Here is a 17,904-nt window from a genome sequence, read left to right as displayed (position 1 = left end):
CACGTTGTTATTTATAAAGCAAAAATAGAAAATATCTAGTGAGAGAACAAATAATTTGAAGCATACTGATAATGATGAAAAGTACACAGCTGATAAACATTTTATTTATAAAAGGTTTGTAAAAACACGGAGAAATGCTTACGATATATTAACTAAGTGGGAAAAGCAGGATATGAAGTTGTACCAGTATATACAAAATACTTTGTAAAAGAACATCAGCAAATGATGTGGAGAAAAAAAGAGTGGAAGGAAATACAGCAAAATGCAACAATGATGGTCTCTGGGTAGTGGTAAGACTATGGGTGACTTCTTTTCTTTTTCCCTTCATCTTTCTGAATTTTGTATACTGGGAAACCCCCCATTTCACTTTTTTTTTTAAATTTATTGGGGTGACAATTGTTAGTAAAATTACATAGATTTCAGGTGTACAATTCTGTATTACATCATCTATAAATCCCATTGTGTGTTCACCACCCAGAGTCAGTTCTCCTTCCATCACCATATATTTGACCCATTTCACTTTTTAAAGAACATAAAAAAAGAAAAAAATAGTTCTACCACCCCACCCACCTCCCCACCCTACCCCTCTCCAGGGGGCCAGACTTAGGGTCACCTTGAGGTTCCCATTAGTTTCTTACTCTATCCCCTTCCTCTTACATTTTAGACACACACTTGCACCTGTGGTTTTCTCCACCCCATCCACCCCCAGCCACCAGAACCCAGAGGCAATTAACCCTTTCTTGACAAGGAAGGAGCCGAGCTTTTCTTTCCACCCTCCTTCCAAAACCTGGAATGAAAGCCGGGCTGGGAGGAGATCTGAAAGGCAACTTCTCCTTGCCTTCCAGTGTGCCCTGCCCTGGGCCAGGATTCAGGCAGGCCCAGAAAAGGCCCCAGCTGGGTCACGGTGTTAGGGGCAGAGCAGCGCCTACAGGGGCAGGTGGAACACTCCATACTCCAAATGTAGACTCTAAACTGGAGGGACCTGAGAGTTCAATAGGCCCACTGGTTTTCCAACTTGAGTATTAGAATCACCAGGCACTTATGAGACATGCAGATTCCTAGGCCCAGCCCCAGAAATGGTTTTGGTAGGTCTTGGTAGAGCCCAGGAATCACATTTTTAACAAGCTTCCTGAAGGACTAGGATACAGGTGGGTCACAGCCGAGCTGGGAAATCAGAATCTAACCCCAGCATGTTTCCTCCTCTCTCCACCTTATGCAGGAGAAAGTGGTGCTGAATTTGAGATTGGAAGGAAGGGCGGGGCAGGTGGGGTTTGGCGGGGAAAGACAGAGGCCTATTGCTGGGCACCCAGGCCCAGGGGATTGCCTCTAGCAGATACGAACCCAGGCCAGATCTCCTCAGCCCTGCCTGGCCCTGGTGAGGGCCCAGCGGCTACATGCCCTGCCCAGGGATGTGAACATATTGGGAAGGTCCCAGTCTCAGTTGAAACGAGGAGGCTACCACTGCAGGCTGACAGAGGCTTCCAGGTCAGGCTGAGGGACGCAGGAAGAGAGCCTGGGGAAGGTGGGAGGCGCCCTGGAGTCTAGCAGGTGAACTCTGAAGCCAAGGTGAAAGCCAGAAAGCTTACTCAAATGAATGGAAATCCAGTCACTCAGATTCACAGCAAGCCTGGTCTCGAGGGGCTCTGTGGCTAGACTGCAATGAACTTGGAGAGGCTGAGCTCCTCAGACACGTGAGGGGGAGGCCCTGGGCTCATGTCACGCTCAGGGTCCTGGAAAGAGGCTTCCTCTTCCTCTGAAGTCTGTAAGGACAATATTGGGGGTTGAAAGCAGAGCCCAGCTGCGGGGTGTCTCCAGGTAGCTGCTGGGTCCACCCCAGCTTTTTCACATTTCCAGGTCTCTGTCCATCTAAGGGGCGCAGGAACTAACAGCTTCTCCTCTCCAGGATTCTCAGGCTTTGATTCACCTCTCCACCCTCCATCCATACATTCCCTGAAGGAGCATACTCATGGCTTAGGCCACATTCTGTCTTTAGATGTTGGAATCCTACCAGCCCAGAGCTCTTTAAGCTGTAATTCCCAACAAACTATTTGAGAATTTTCTGGATGGGGGAAAGGAGGTTGTAAAGTCAAGAGTCCTGGATCCCAAATGGCCAACACCTGTGATTACGAGGGGTTAGGTGGGTGAGTGTGGGGGAGTGGATGCTGAGCAAAGAACCCGCCCCCACTTCCTTGCACTGTCAGAGAGGAGCCAGAGCCTTCTGTCTGCACCTGGCTTAGGCACTGGATGTCCGTGTAGGGGCTGGCGGAGGACTTCAGGCTGGCACGAGGCCCTGTGGGTGCTGCGAGGTTGATGACCGCGTATTCCGGGACCAGGCCATTCCCCAGAGGCTAAAACAAAGACTCAGTCAGAACAGGCTGTTCTTGGCAGCAGGGATGGTCTGTGAGCCCAGGCAGAGAAGGGAAAGGCAGGAGGGGTGAGAAAGGGGAAGAACGCTGGTGTGGAGTCAGTTTTGGGGTCCAATTTCCTGTGTCTCAGTGTGACCATAGGCAAGCCACCTAACCGCTCTGAGTCTCAGTTTCCTCAGCTATAAAATGGGGATAAGAATTTTTCCCTCAGGGTTATAATGAAAATCAATGATAGTGTTTTATCATTCAACAACTGGGGACTCCTGGAATGATTAATTCGTTTTCATCATTATTCTAGCCTTTAAGCAGAAAGAATTTGTAGGCTGCACATTCTTTGTAATAGAAAGAGCAAAGTTGGGCACCTAAAAGATTCACCGAAAAACAAAAAGCACAGGAAGAATCTTCAGAGATTATCAGTGTGAGTAAGCCCTCCCTGATCAGACGAGGAAACCGAGGCCCAGGGAAGAGAGGTGGGTGGTCCAGAGTGAGTGGGGAAGCCCATCTCCTGTCCCAGACCCTGCTGCCACCATGGATCCTCAGGTTGGGATGCCAGGTCCCTCCACTTCCCACTCCCTTGTCCTAACAGTTGGGCAGAGCACAGGCAGAAGCCACCCAGGACCTCAGCCAAGTCTCCCAAGGGCAGAGCTGACCTGAGGTACCCTGGCCAGCGAGTCCCATGGGCTTGGCGTAGGAAGCAGCTAGAAGAAAGGAGCTACCATTTTCTGGACACCTATGGGGTGTCTCATCTCACTCTTTCCTAACTACAACCCTGTCAGATGCGAAAACCAAGGTTCAGACAGGTGACGTAACTTGCCAGCATCACACAACTGGCGAGTGACTGAGCTTGTGACCATTTGACCTCAGACCCAAGCTCTTTTACTGTATTATCCTGGCAGAGCATGTCATACACTTCTCTGTCTCCATGTCCCGGTCTACTCACTGGACCCCCTGCTTTTTTCAATACCCTAGCTGCAGGGTATGGACAGGGGTGAATGTCTGAGGGTACAGGGAATAGGAGAAGGGGAAAGGAGATTTCACAAGCGCTGTCACTCATGGCCCTTGTCCCTCCAGCCCTGCCTGTCATGAGGCCATGGCAGAGCTGGGATTAACCAGAAAACTCCTGAACGGACTCAGGTCCATTTCCCATTAATCCCATGTTAACAGCTTTATGATTGGGTCAAAGCCCAGCCACTACTGACCTCTGACAACCAACAGCCACACAAGTGTCCCCTACTCAAGGGTGACTGAATTTGAGGAAAGAACCTCATGAGGCAGAGCTCAAACTATACACGTAAGCAATAGCCAGGACCACTGTCCCACATCTGGTGCAGGTCTCCATCTCTCATTGGACAAGCAGCCTGTTCCAGCAGGTGCAGGGGCATTTTCTGGGTTCTAGAATATACAAGATATATAGGAAGAGCCTCTGCTTTTAGGCACTCGACAGTAAAGTTCTGACCTAATCCCAGCACTCCCAGTTGGGCTATTCCAGGATTCAGGGTCCATGACCATCCTGTGTTCATGGATCAAGGATGGTGCTTTGTCCTGATTTTGGGGGAAGAGTGTCGGGCTTGGAGTTGGCTCCTTTCTTCAACCACTTGTACTTCAGTGTGGGGTGGCGGAGAGGCACGGTGTAGCAGCCAGCCCTACAGACCACGATTGGTTTTGCCAGTTCTGCCTCTTTCAGGCTGGGTTGCTGTGGGAAGCTTACTTGTCCTCTCTGAGCCTCTATTTCTGATTCTGTAAGAAGAGGGGAATAAGACCTTAGCTGTGCAGGAGTTACAAAGATTTCATGATGTACGTAAAGCCCCTGGCACATAGTAGGTGTTCAAGAAAAGAGTAAAAGGAGCACTTTCGGCAGTCGCTCTTGAAGGGAACCAAATTTTGCCACCCCTTTTTGGGATATTGATTTTAAGCTGTTTATTAAGAAATAAGACTCAGAAAGAACCTTTGGCCCTCCCCCCTTGCCGGCCCAAGAGATTCAGACAAATAAACTGCCTTAGGAGGAAGACTTGGCTTAATCACCTTAAGATTTTTCACCGTAGCATTTAGCCAGGATGACTCCACGCCTGTTACCTAGCTAACCTAGATAACCCGTGTCCCCATTGCCTGAGTTGCCCAGCAAGAATTTTTCCTGCCACAGTATGTTTCACTCTTCTGGCAACTACCTGTAAATCACCCATTCTAACTTCTGAAATCTAATACCCTGTCCTCCCTTTTTCTCCTTTGTCTCAAATGTCTTATATACCCAATGTTGCTGTTTTTGGAATTTTCATGCCTATGTGAATTCCCCATGAGCGTGTATTTAAACATTTGATTTTTCTCCCTTTAAGCTATCTATTAATATGAGTATTAGCCCTGCTAGAAGAACTCGGAGATGGAGGGGCTAATTTTTTTTAGTCCCCACACTCTTGGGAAGGAAAATGCTGATCTGACCCCTAACATTTCCCTCTGAGTTTTTACACCCCCTGGGGCTCTCTGGCAGAGTAATTAGAGTGTCGTCTTTTGTCTTTGACCTGAAGGTGGGCAAAGAACACCCAAACCCTTTCGATTTCACTTCCAGACTCGGCTGAAAACTACAGAGAAACCAAAAAAGAGCAAAAGCTCTCAACCGGTTATGTTCACAGAGTCTTGCCTCTGACCCTCTCGGGAGACCCTGTTCCATCCTTCCCCCAACAAGGGGCCGCTCCACCCGCATCCCCTCTGACTGCTGGCCTTGGGCCCTTTCCTGTCCCATCCCACACCAGCAGGAGCTCAGGCAGGAAGTTGAGCAACAGACCTTCCAGTTCTCCTTCCTACCCCAGGCCCTCTTCTGGAGTTGGTGGGGTTGAGCCCCAGGGTAAACAGCCAGGAGGCTGGGCCCTGAAGGTGGCCAGTGGCAGATCCTCTCTCCCCATCTGTCTCCGGGACCTTTCCCTCACTCTTTTCTGCCACCTTTGGCCTTGAAGAGCTTCCTGAGACAACAGCTGCTTCCTAAGCCAAGCCCAATACCCTATTCCCGCCCCTGCCCCTCCCTAGAGAGATAGGACCTGAGGCTTTTGTCCTCACTGGCGCCAGGAAAGAAGGCGACAGCAACCCCTTTCCTGCCCCCATGTCCAAGGGAATCGGAGTGAAGGCATCTCAGTAAACAGCTGAGGAAGGAGAGGCCGGGTGGGGGGGTGGGGGGGTGAGTGAGGCAGGTGGCTTCAGTTTCCTGAATCCGTGAGTCTATAGTCCTTTCCTCATAAAATAGGAGTGCTGGTGTGGGATGGGATGGTCTCTTTTTTGCAGGTATCGGGAAGGGCCTTGCAGCAGGTAGCCTCAGGGCAAGTTCCCTTCTCCAGGAAGATGGGCCCTCTGCCCCCTGGCCCCAGGGCACCACCCTCAGCCTGGCAAGGAAAGCTCAGAGAAAACATTAGTGTTCTGGAAAGACTGGAGATGGGAGTACATATCTCTTGCTGCTTTCTATTTGGGCCACGACCTGCTGTATGATCTTAGGCAAGATTTTTACCCTCTCTGGGCTTCCGTTTCCTCTTCTGCAAAAGCAGTCTAGAGTCTATAGTTGTCATAATCTGCTGTGCTGTCAGAATCCTGGTGGGGAGGGGTGGGGGCGGTGCTTAAAATTCACGTTCCTGGGCTTCACCCTGAGGTTTCATTTGGGATAGTGTATTTCTAACACCTCCCACCCCTGACCACCCTCCAACCCCAGGTATTCGGAAAGAAGGTTTACACCAAACTTAGAGGAAGGCTGAACTAGATGATCTCAAAGGCCCTCTCTGGATCCGGCTCTGATGTTCTCTGATTCTAAAGGGGGTTGGGAAGAGGGTGCTGGGCCTGGGGAAGAGCCCTGCCTGGCCCCTGGAGGGAAGTCAGGGTGAGGAGGGGCAGTCTGTCAGCTCACAGCCAGAGAGCTGGTCTCTCCGATTACCTGGGTGTGGGAAGTGTAAAGCAGGAAGTGATCCCTGCCTCGAGGTCAGCCATGGAACATCAGACAGGGAGATGCAGAGGTGGGGCCCAGGTATCCTGAATTCCAGCCCCGAGGGGTCTGGGGTCTTAGCTTGGGTTTTGGCCTGCCTCCTTTCTTACCAAGTGTGAAAGGTAGACCTTCTCGTTCCTCTGTGTCTGCATGGCCTGTTGAGCTGAAAGAGACCAGGAGAAGCACCTTGAAGTCAGGAGTAGCCTGCAGCTGCTCACACAGGTGGACTGGTCCCCTTGCACCACTAAGCAGGGCAGGCAGGTTGGGCAGAGAAGCCCCTTCCAGCTCAACCCCTTGGCAATGGCCTTTTGAGATCAGTACATGGAAATTCTCTCCATTTGGGCCAGAAACCAGCTGGGGAAGCAATTCTGTGTTGCTCCTTAAGCCTCAGTGTGTGTAAAGGTCCCTGAGAAATTTTAGTTAAATGCAGATTCTAATTCAGTACGTTGGGGCCTGAGAGTCTGTATTTCTAACAGACTCCCAAGCGATGTCATGGCCACTATGTCACTGGAGACCACAATTTGAGAGGCAAGAGGCTCTGAGGTTGTGACCAGAAATGCTCCCACACTGTGTGCTCCGCCCCAACTCCTCTGAGGGGACCTGGGGACATGGGCAAAGCTGACATTTCTTCCTGGGGCCACACAGGGAGGAGTTGGGAGGCAGGTCCAGGGTGTCCCCACGGATAAGTGCGCAGGGACAACATTGCCAATTTGCAAAGTGTTTTCCCACACATCTTCCTGGCTCCACTGCTTCCTGGCTATGCAAACACATGTTTTAATTATATCGTGTTAAATGAAGTATATAGTTAAAATGAACTTCACTAATTTCTTTTTACTTCTTTTCATATGATTATCAGAGATTTTTAAACCACAGATGTGGCTTGTATTCTATTTCTGTTGGACATATATCTGTGACCTGAAGAAGCCAGAGCTCAGGGAACTTAGGTGACTTGTGCAGGGTTACATAGCTAAAATGTGGCAGCGCTGGGATTTGAAGCCAAGCCTCGAAACAAGCTGAGCAACTCTGGAGACCCAGGGGCAGGTGTGGAGCCACAATGTCTGCTATGCTCAAATTCAAGTGCTCAGCCTTGCCTTTCACCCTGTAGTCAGTCCTGACACAAGAGATTGGACATGGATTTGCTGGGATCGATTAGAGAGAGAAGTGACTGATGAGCTCGGACAGCCATGAGCAAGCCAAGAGCCCCCATTCTCCCACTGCCCCATTTGAATTACTTTTTTCTACTATTGATGGCCCTGTGTTTCCCTCAAAAGGGAGGAGCAGGACTCCTGATACCCATATCTCAGACAGACACACTGAGCCCCAAGGTCTCTCTGCGGTGGTGGGAGGACTGCAGGTCTCAGTGAGGTTCCCAGCCGAGAGCCTCCCAACCACTTCAGTCTACCTTTGCTCACCTTTCTTCCTGCACTGGAGCATGTACCGGCCGAGGGCAGCCAGGCCTGTGGCCAGCAGAAGGGTCAGCAGCACCAGCACGGGCGCCAAGATTCGGACCACTGAGCGGGACGTCCTGTGGGCCAGACAGAAGGTGGCCAATGGCTGTCACCAGATATCAATGGCATGGTGTGCACCACGGCTTTGTTTTGAGTCCCAGCCATGTCCCTTGTTTTTCCCAAGGAGGTCAGAGGGCACCAGGGACCAAACATCTGGTCAGTCCCAATGGAAAGGACCCCAGCCCCCACCGCCAACCCCAGGAGACACTTTCAGCTGGGTCTGCACTTGCCCACAGTTACGTGGATGGCAGTAATTGACTGCAGTTACATATAAACCCCCAAGAAGCAATCCTTCAGGCTAGGACTCCAGTTGGATAAGAAAACAAATTGTTTTGGGTTCCATATTCTCATGCTTGGCGTGGGGCCCAGTTCAAAGTGTACAGGAAAAAACTATTGGCCTGGGGTGGTTGTCCCCTGGGGGGGGGGGGGCTGTCCCCTGGAGAGAGTCCTCTGTGGGGACTAGGGCCCCAGTGGACCCTTCACCTTGAATGGGCCTGCATGTCCACAGCAACAGGGCTGCTGGCCCCTGGAGTGTAGGTTGTTCACTGCTCAAGGGCCCTGCTGAGGGGTGGAATGGGGGCTGAACCTGCCCTAGGTGCCTCTAGCTGCAGCTATGACAAGAGGCTGCTCTCCTGGAGGAGGGAGTGTTCGGTTCTTATTTGCACAGAGGCCCTTTATGGTTTGGTGATGGCCTGACAGGTGACCTTGGTATTCTGGAGCTCACCTAGACTTGGACCTGCTGCTGGTGGTAAGTCTGTTGTCCTCTGTTGAGGTGGCATTCAGATATGGTGCTGGGCTGGAGGTCCCTGCATGAGGAGAGGTTGCTTTGTGAGGAGAGGTCTCTTCATTTGGAGAGGTCGCTGCGTGAGGAGAGGACCCTGCATATGGAGAGGTTCCTGTGTATAGAGAGTTTCCTGCATGCTCATATGGGGATGTCTCTGGGAACGGAAAGGCCTCAGCCTCTGTCTTCCCCTGCTTGGTTGCGGTGACTGTCGAGTGGAGACCAGGAGAAGCTACAAGTCCAAAAGCAATGTCTCAGCACCTTTCCTGACGCTGGAATCCTAGCTTCCCCAGACCTCTGACCCTTGACCTCTAACCTCTACCCTCCCTGGGACCAGTTTCTCAGAACATCCCTAGGTAAAGGATATTCCAGGAAGCAAACAGAGGCCTAGGTGAAGCCGTTTTGAGAAAGCAGGCCATATCACAGGCATGCCCCATATTTGTTTACAGTTTTCAGCCCCTTTTTGTGCCTGAAGCCTGTTGTCTGTGGGGAGGGGCACACCCTCATCCCCACATCCATGACCCATTCCAGTGACCCCTCAGTAGATACCTTCCTGCCCTGCCCCTATAGTCCTGGCCAACTGTCACCTCTGCCCTCACCTGAAAGTCCTCATAGCATCACATGCCCACCCCCAGCACCTATGCCTCAGTAGGCCTCGGTCTCTTTCAATAGCTATGGGGTCAACAGGGCAGGGTGGAAGGGACAGGTTCAGAGGTCAGGGCCAAAGGCCCAGCGTCTCCTGCTCACCCCTCGGACCCTAGGTGGAGCACACAGATCTGAGCTGTGTGGGGTCAGGCAATGTCCACTTCCTGGCTTTGCAGCTTCCTGTGTGACCTAATCCTGCTGAGCCTTTAGCTGACTATCCGGCTCCCGGGCTGTGGGGGGTCATAAAATGCAGTGTCTGGCACCAGGCAGGCTCTTACTGGATGTTTCTTTGCAAAGGGGTGGAGGAGAGGCAGAAAAACCACACACTCACTCAATTCTGGGAGCTGAGTTTGCCAAGCATTGGTGGTGGACTGGAGGCTTGTTGTAGCAAGAGGCTGGAAAGGAGGAGTGGGGAAGGGAGAACAGCAGGGACCTAGGGGAAAGGGAGAGGCTGGTCTCAGGGAGGCAAGGATCACTGCTTTGAGCCAGATTTCCTGCCTTGGGAGCAGCCAGCAGCTTTCCCACCCCCACCCCCCACTTCCCCTCAGAGTACCGCCATCTTCTTCCTCGGCTGCTAGGGAGAAATGGATGGTAGATTCCAGCATATCACTGGCCTTCCCTTCCTGCAGTCCCCTTGGCTCCCTCTTGGCTTAGACCTTCAGCTTCCCTTGTCCCCCAACTGCCCACCAGCCTACCCTTTCCATGCCACCCTTCACACCGATGTCAGTTTTATCCCTAAACTATATATTGGATCCCATCACTCCCTGCTTCAGGACAGTCAATGGCTCCCCACTGCCCATAAGCGGAAGTTCAAACTTTTTCTCGTGCCTTTCAAGGTCTTTTAAACTCAGACTTCAGCCCACCTTGCCAGCTTCATCTCTTCTCCATCCCATGAGCCAGCCGTACAGAGTTGCCCTCTAGTGCCTTTGAAACGAGCCTCCTGCCTGCCTCCACGCCTTTGACGTGTTCCACTGTGTGCCATGCATTTTCTTTCCATCTCTGCCTAACACACTTCTTTCTGTCCTTCAAGTGCTGGCTCAAAAGTCAACTCCATAACACCTACCCCGGAAGGTGCAAATCCTTTTTCCTTTGTGTACCCACAGTACCCTGTGCACATTGCCAGTGGAACTAATACTCAATTATGTGGTAATAACTTGTTTATGGGTTTCCCCACTAGGATGGGATCCCTCAAGGGCAAAATACCAACCCCTGCTCAGCACAGTGGGTATAAACCGAGTGTGGTCAAACCCCCAGGAGCCACTGAGCTCCCCAATTCCCCAGGTCCATCAGTTGCCTCCTTTCTGACTTACATACCATCCTGGATTCTCTCCCTATCCCCACCACCCTCTATTCTAACACTAGGTCAGTTTTTCTCCAACTTTTCTGATCAAATGATCAAGTCTTCTGCACATAAAGACTATTTTTCTTTTTCTCTCCAGTATTTATATTTCTCAATCCTGTCATATTTCATTGCCTCGGGCCTCTAGGCAATGATGGAGAAAAGAAATGATACTGGGCACTCTTGTCTTGTCCTGACCTTCCTAGAAATTCTTCTAATGCTTCGCCATACTTAGTATGAGCTGAGACAGCTCACACTGGCTCCATGAGAGCCAATTCTTGACTTTTCAGGAATTTTGTGAGCCGGTTATTAAACTGTTGGTGGCTGGAAATTGGTAGCAGAGGCATTTACGCCACAGAAATTGGCAAACACTACAAATCAGGGCTTCTCCAGCCAGTTGTTAAACATGCACCAGCACATTGCTGCCATTTGTCTTCTTTATTTTCAATATCCCAACTGTCATCAGAGAGAGGCCAACAAGGTCTGATACAGGAGGATAATATAATGATGCATATATTATACACAAATAAATTATTATAAATGAGAGTAGGAATGAAAACAGGAGAGCCTCAAATATAGGTAAAATTGATCACCACCAGGTAAAAATGACGTCTGATGGTTGATAAGGATTGGTATGTAGAGATCAGAGAATCTTGTAAACAATGTGATTTGGTTCAATGTGGTTTTGATGCTGCTGTTATTATTTGGTGAGTTTATGTTTATTTCTTTGAATTAAAATAAAGACCCATGGAAGATGGGGATCTAGCTGTGGGGATGGGCCTGGGGATGGGAATGGGTCCCAGCTCTGGGGCCAGGAGAAGTTAAGAGCCAACGCCAAAGCCAGAAATGACCTACTTTTGGATCCTGGCTCCACCACTTCCTACTATGAGACCCTGGGCAAATCATTTTATCTCTTGGAGCCTCAGTCTCCCATCTGTGAAATGGGATACAAAGACCTACGTCACCCTTACTGACCTGCACATGGGTTGGCCACTCTCCTGGGCTCTCCCTGGATTCTTTCTCCTTGGCTCAGCTGGTCCAGGTGGGATTCTGGGCACCCAGAGAGGTCCTCCCTCCCCAGCCAGAGCCCCATGGCTCCACCCTCAGCCCCCTAAGATCCCCGAGCTCAACAAACTCCTCTGCACTCCTCATACCTGTTCTCAGGACTTCAAGATCAGGGGAAGAGGAGGTGAGAAGGGAGAGCTGAGGCCACTGGCAGGTGAGACCAGTGTGGCCATGGCTTAGGCGATGCTGCGGAGTGAGCCTCGGATGTTGTGACTAGGGCCCCGCCTGAGTCATCCTCAGGAACCTCTCTTGACTCCAGGGAGGGGGGGAGTCTTTTGTATTCTGTGTCCATCTTGTCCCTCGCCCATGACAATCTCTCCCACATTTGGACACAGAGCAACTGAGCCTGGAATTGGACAGATCTGGGTTTAATCCTGCTTTGCCACCTACTATGATTGTGACCTTGGGCAGCAAGAGTGAAAGAACAGCTGAGGCTCAATGCGGCAATGTCTGTGCCCCAAATGCTGGTGCACATTTGACCTGTGTGATTTCACCGAGTCCTTGAGACCCTGCCCCATGAGTCATTACCTTGCTTTGTGATGGGAAAACTGGGTCCACCACTAACCACCTACCCACCCTTCCCTCTTCCCCTCTGCATCTCCTGGCCCCCAGCCAGGGAAAGAGAAACATTTGTTACCTGGAAGGACTGTCAGAGAGACCAGGAAAGTCTCATCCAAGCCCAGCATTTTGACACCACACCAGTACTTCCCCGTGTCCTGCACGCTGAGGTTCGTCAGGGTCACGTGAAACGTGAGTTCCTGGGGACTGTCTTGGATGGACACCCTGCCCTCTGTCTTCTCCTGGCCATCGTCTATGTAGATAGCGTCAGAGCAGCGTAGGAGGAAGAGCCCAGTCTTCCGGCACCAGTATTTCTTGTTTTTCCTCAGCTCTTCCCTGTAGGTGCATTGTAGGGACACAGTACCACCTTCAAATTCTCTGACCTCCTTCGGGCCCACCAGGGCTCCATAACCTGAAACCACAGCAAGGGTGGAAGGTGGAATTCCTTGGATTCAAGTACCAGGGTCAAGACCAGAGGTCTTCGTCAGTCACCCCTTTCTGGGGCAGCCCTGTCAGAGCTGGTACTCCCCTTCCCCACCAGGGAACCTTGGGACAGAGCTGTTGAAATATATATATTTCTATATAATTGCTTCCCTAAACCTGGCGTATTAGCAGATTGTGGATGGGGAAGCTCTAGATTCAGACAGCCTGGAGTCTGAATCCCAGCACTGCTACTTGATAGCTGTGTGACTTTGGAGAGAAATTGCTTGACCTCTCTGGGCTTCTGAGTTTTCTCATTTATAACTGATGACAATGTCCTAGTTCATTTAATTTATGATGCTATCATGTGTGAGATACACTATAATTTTATATACCACTAAAAACAACATCGTCAATTGAATAATTGACATCACTTATAAGATGCATCCTGATTTTTTATGTTAAAAGGTAAAAAAAAAAATGTAGGTCTGCGAATTGATTAAATAGGATAATGCTCTACCTCTCAGGGAGGTTGTGAGCGATATAGCAGAAGTTTACGAAATATATGCTGAGTTTAATGTGGCAACTGTATAGGCGGTGTCTTGTCTGCCTTTAGGCTTGGCGCAGAGTAGGAAAATGAAAGCAAGAGAAGAAAAGCTTCTCTCACAGCCACTCAGCCACGAAGAGGCTGGAACCCCGGGTCTGGGAGAAGACCTGGCTCTGAGTTTCAAAACCAGCAAGTGCCAGCCCCCTCTGAGGGCTGAGGAGGCGGAGGGCAAGTGGGGTGGGGGCAAGCCTGGAATGATAAGAGCCACAGGCGCGGTGGGGATAAGAACTGTAGGTTTAGGAGTTCCTCTCTGCAGACCCAAAAGGCGAGGTTGGACCCGAGCCCCACATCCCTCCACTACCCCCCCTGCCTCCATCTCACCTGGAAGCACGAGCCAGCTCCACAGCAGGACCAGGGGTCTCATGGTGGGCGCCGGACACGCGGACACGCGGGAGCACTCGCCGGGAACTGGGAACTCCTCACCCGGCCAGGGGCTTTAGCGTCCTCCAGATGAGAGCGATCAAAATGAGGAAGGGAGGGGAGGGACCGTCCGGGTCACCCCTCGGCGCCCAGCCCAGGGAGACGCCTCTGCCATTCCCTTCACTTACCTCCCCCCACGCCCCGCCCTGAAAACCCACGCCAGTGCTTCTCCTAAACCCGTGCCCCTTGCAGGCATACACTCCAGGGGGTCTGTGGGTCAAGTTCAGCGAGTCCATGAATTTGGATGGAAAAGAATTACATATTGACTTGCACTAACCTGTAAGTAGTATCTTCCGTCTATTATAAGTATTACCAGGACCTGTGACTTTGTCACCAATAAAATTCACAGGTACTAGCACATCAGGTTGTCACCGAGAGCTCAAAATACCGTGTACTCTCCTCACTGCTTGGAAAATCATTATTAACCTGCCACTAAAACTGATTATTTAAAGCGCTAATAAAGAACCACATTTATTCCTATATTATGTACCTATAAATATTTTGATAACCACTTCAATATTATTGGTTTTCTTCTAAGCATATGTAGTTTATATATTTAAAAGACTATTATTCTGAAAGGAGGCCCATACGCTTCACCAGACTGCGAAGCGGTCAGTGGTACAGAGGTTAGAGCCCCTCTGGCAGTGCTCACTTCCCCTCCTTCTCCATCGCCTCCCGGAGGGCGCAGTACCTCCCTTTGGCCACCGAGCGGCGGTGCAGGCAAGTTGCACCGGGGGTGAGGGAAGCTGCAGGGGCGGGCCGAGAGGGAGCCATCTGCAGACCGAGCTGCAAGGCTCGTCTCCCCCTGCACAGAGTTGTCTTCCCATCGAAAAAAGTGAATTAGCAGTTTCCCACCGAGGAATTGAATCCTCCTTGAAAGGAACAAAACAAACACGCATACGAGAGAGAGCCCTGACACATCGTTTTCCAAAAGAGGTCTGTCGGCTTTTTTTTTTTTTTTAATTGCAAAGTTCTTACAGGTTGTAAGCAAAATTTTACACAATACAGAAATGTTAAAAAAAAAAAAAAAAGAATGGGAATACTTCCTGTAATTCCCCTCTCCCTTAGAAAACCACTGTTTACATTTTGGCATATGTACTTCCATATATATAGTTGGAATTTGAAACCATAACTCAGTGGTTGTGGGAGGGGAGATTGTGTGTGTGTGTGTGTGATATTCTGGTGATGTGGGAGCTATGTTTTAATTTCACAATGATCGGGGGGCACTGCTGACATTTAATTGATAAGGACAGACGTTTATATCAGTGAAAACCCTGTAACCATGATATCAGCCTGGGACCTCATTCCCATTACATGTACAGACTGCAGAACATAATCGGTTTTTGCAGTTTTAAAAACACAGATTAAAATAATATGTATTCTAGGGTTTGATAGTATACCTCTGCTCTTTCATTTTTGTTTTGTCTTTATACAGAATAATTTCTGATCTTCTTATCTTAAATCCTAACTTATTTATTATAAGCAGGAGCAAGCATCTGACACTTCATTATGTTTTTCTGTTGTCAAGGGGCCTGCCCATTGACACTTGGAAATATGTGTTATTTGGTGACAAGTTGTTTTCCTTTTCCTTTTTCCTTCTATTACAGCTCGGGCATTATATTGTGATTTTTAAAAATTAACTGTGTGAGAAGGCATATTATTTACAATTGCATTTCATAAGAGTAAAAGAAGTGTTACCAAAATTTTAATTTTTATGTACAGGGTGTTGGGTGTCATATGCGTCATCCTTGCTTCCTTCGTGTGTATTGTGAGGTCTTTCCCTCCAGTCCCCCTTCCCCCTATCTCCACACCTAACCGGGAGACAGGTTTAAAGACTCTGTTAGAAACAGATTCTTCAGGCCCGGAAGTACTGCAAGAGCTAGGGAGGAGGGCCTAGGTGAGGGGCTAGCATGGGCCCTGCACCTGGTCCTACCCCACAGGGTATATGAGGGGCAATGGATAGATTCCCCTGGTAGGTTTAAGGATCTAAGAGGAGAGGACACTTGACTCCTGCTTCTTACCTGGAGCACTGGGAAGTGCCCTGCCATCAAAGGATGGGAGAACATTGGGGGCAAAAGGGCTCCTGGACCAGTGGGCTTGCAGCAGCCTTCTCACATTTCCGTGACATCCCTGTGCCTGGTAATGGCTTGGCCATGCCTGTAGGCACCATGGCTGGGATGAGGGGATGGGCAGCAGACATGGGGAGGAAGAAGCCAGAGAGCCCCGTGGATGCTGGCCTGGGCAGACAAAGATGAAGGGTGCCCCTTCCTTCTCTAGGCCCTGATGATAAGTAAAGACCTCCAGAACTTAGACTCACTTAAGGGAGAAGGGAGGAGAAGGGAGAACCCTAAAGAGACTCTAAGTCAGCTGAGAAAACTCAGATTGAAACTTAAGTCCCAGCTGCGGGATAGGGTTGAGAGAGGCCTAGTAGTAGGGCAGACAAAATCTGTTGCCCAAAACAGGGCCGAGCTTGATGGGTGCCTCTTAGTACTCATCCTAGTCCAGTTCTCCTCTGGTTTGGACTCACTTGGACTGTCACTTCTGCTGATCTAAGATGGTCATTTGTTTCCCTTAGATCAGGTTTTCTCAACAGCAGCACTAGTGACATCTGGGACCAGATAATTCTTTGTCGGGCTGTCCTGTGCTTCGTAGAATGTTTAGCAGAATCTCTGGCCTCTACCACTAGATACGGGTAGTCTCCTCCCTGCCCTCTGAGTTGTGACAATCAAAAATGTCTCTAGACATTTCCACTCTCCCTTTGGGAGGCAAAATTACCCTGGGTTGAGAAACACTGTCTTAGGTAATGAATGAAACTATGAAAAAATAAAAGTGTAAGTCATGTAAGTTGTGTTTATACAGGTGTAGTAACAAGGTTTTGGTGTAGGAGAGTGGGCTTCCTCATTATGAAGCCCGGAATTAAGCAGACTTTATGCAATGCTGGAAAACTTCGCCGCCCCCGTGGGGCTGGGGCAGTCCATGTCACACTCAGATATGGAGTAGTTCCGCAAACACACCCTCTTTGCAGCCGAGCCAGCTCCCAGGAGAAAGAGGGCTGGGTGACACATGTCTTGTTTCTCCTTGCAATTCATTAATCAAATAAATGACATAGAGACAGACCAAGGGTGTTATACCACTGGGGTTCCCTCCTCATGGAAGGAAACATCAGGATTGGGGAAGATGTCGCCCCAACAAAGATGGGTGAGTCACAAGCTGGAAAGAGCCTGGATCCCTGAGTCAGCACTTGGAAGAAAACTGCCCTGACGGTTACCAAACCTGTAGCAGACCTGATGTGAGCAAGAGACAGACTTTTATGTGTTCAGCCACTGAATTTGGCAGTTTGTTAGGTGCTGTGGGATGGCCTGAACCAGCACAGTCTTTTGTTTCCTCACACACATTCCATCTTCTACCTAAGGCTCCCCCATCCCCAGCCAATTGCAAATTCAATTGTTAACTTCCTCCACTAATATAAATCTGAAAACTCCTTTCAAGATTTTTCTGTTGACTGTTTTAAGGATTTTTTTAACTTGTAGCAATAACAGTGAAATGACATGGGAGGGAAGTAATGGTGGACCAGGAAATAAGGGCCCTCCTCCCTTAGAAGCTGGGTAAAATAGACATATATTTTAAAATCTTCTCAAAAACAGTGAAGGCTAAAGGCAATATGGTATCTTGGATTGGATCCCAGAACAAAGAAAGAATATTAGTGGAAAAACTAGTGAAATACTAATGGAGCCTGGAGTTTCATTACTAGTAATGTACCAATGTGAATTTCTTAATTGTGACAAATGGACCGTGGTTGTATAAGATGTTAGTGTTAGAGAAAGCAGACAGAGGGAAGGACATTCAGGGACTTTCTGTTAATCTAAAATTATTCCACAATATAAAGTTTATTTAAGAAAGAAAAAAGCAACTAGCAAGAAGAGCTAACAAGAGCATGCGGGATTGCCAAACCGAGGTCTGCATGCAGAAATCCAGAAGGATGAGCTGAGCAGGCAAGGCGCTTTTGTCCTTTGGAGCATCTACTGATTCAGGAGAAGCAGCTAAAGGGAGGAGTTAGGAGTCTAGGGTCCCTCCAAGTTTGGGGAATCTGATATATATCATTACCTTAGGCTAGAACCCCAAAGGGCCGCACTTTGGGAGAAAGGTGAAAATAAACCAGGCCACCATGGGCTTTCGCTCAGCTTCCTGTCATTTAGTTGTCTTCAGGAAACTTCAAGCTCTGAACTTGAAATAAAAATAGTCC

The 17,904-nt window shown here is 49.4% G+C and overlaps 1 protein-coding gene across 6 annotated transcripts; it reads right to left on the bottom strand.

Moving 5' to 3' along the window:
• Positions 1–69: 69 nt before the first annotated feature.
• Positions 70–13,747, bottom strand: CD300LG (CD300 molecule like family member g). 6 transcript variants are annotated; one of them, XM_019752245.2, is made up of 7 exons: positions 13,563–13,742; positions 12,294–12,626; positions 9,584–9,685; positions 8,551–8,632; positions 7,731–7,843; positions 6,429–6,481; positions 70–4,103 (listed from the first exon to the last, which is right to left on the bottom strand). In XM_019752245.2, the coding sequence occupies exons 1-7, from the start codon at positions 13,603–13,605 to the stop codon at positions 4,092–4,094; spliced, it is 738 nt and encodes a 245-aa protein (XP_019607804.2). In that variant the 5' UTR covers positions 13,606–13,742; the 3' UTR covers positions 70–4,091. The 6 variants fall into 6 exon arrangements, with proteins under 6 accessions (XP_019607804.2, XP_019607806.2, XP_019607800.2 ...); XM_019752241.2 differs by having other exon boundaries at positions 2,633–4,103; positions 8,551–8,839; positions 13,563–13,745; XM_019752243.2 differs by having other exon boundaries at positions 2,633–4,103; positions 8,551–8,704; positions 13,563–13,744.
• Positions 13,748–17,904: the final 4,157 nt, after the last annotated feature.

The sequence above is a fragment of the Rhinolophus sinicus genome, linkage group LG15 (assembly GCF_036562045.2).
Source record: "Rhinolophus sinicus isolate RSC01 linkage group LG15, ASM3656204v1, whole genome shotgun sequence".
NCBI lineage: Eukaryota > Metazoa > Chordata > Mammalia > Chiroptera > Rhinolophidae > Rhinolophus > Rhinolophus sinicus.
The sequence above is the reverse complement of the archived record's forward strand: the minus strand, read 5'-3'. Positions and strand labels throughout refer to the sequence as shown.

What these genes read in the sequence shown, in the direction of transcription:
- CD300LG (XM_019752241.2), bottom strand. Translation starts at nt 13,605, where the DNA reads ATGAGACCCCTGGTCCTGCTGTGGAGCTGGCTCGTGCTTCCAG. An exon ending in CTCTCTGACAGTCCTTCCAG is followed by an intron (nt 9,686 to 12,293) that starts GTAACAAATGTT and finishes CCTTTCCCCTAG; the next exon opens with GTCCCTGCTGTTCTCCCTTC. An exon ending in AACTCAGCTCCCAGAATTGA is followed by an intron (nt 8,840 to 9,583) that starts GTGAGTGTGTGG and finishes TTGGACTTGTAG; the next exon opens with CTTCTCCTGGTCTCCACTCG.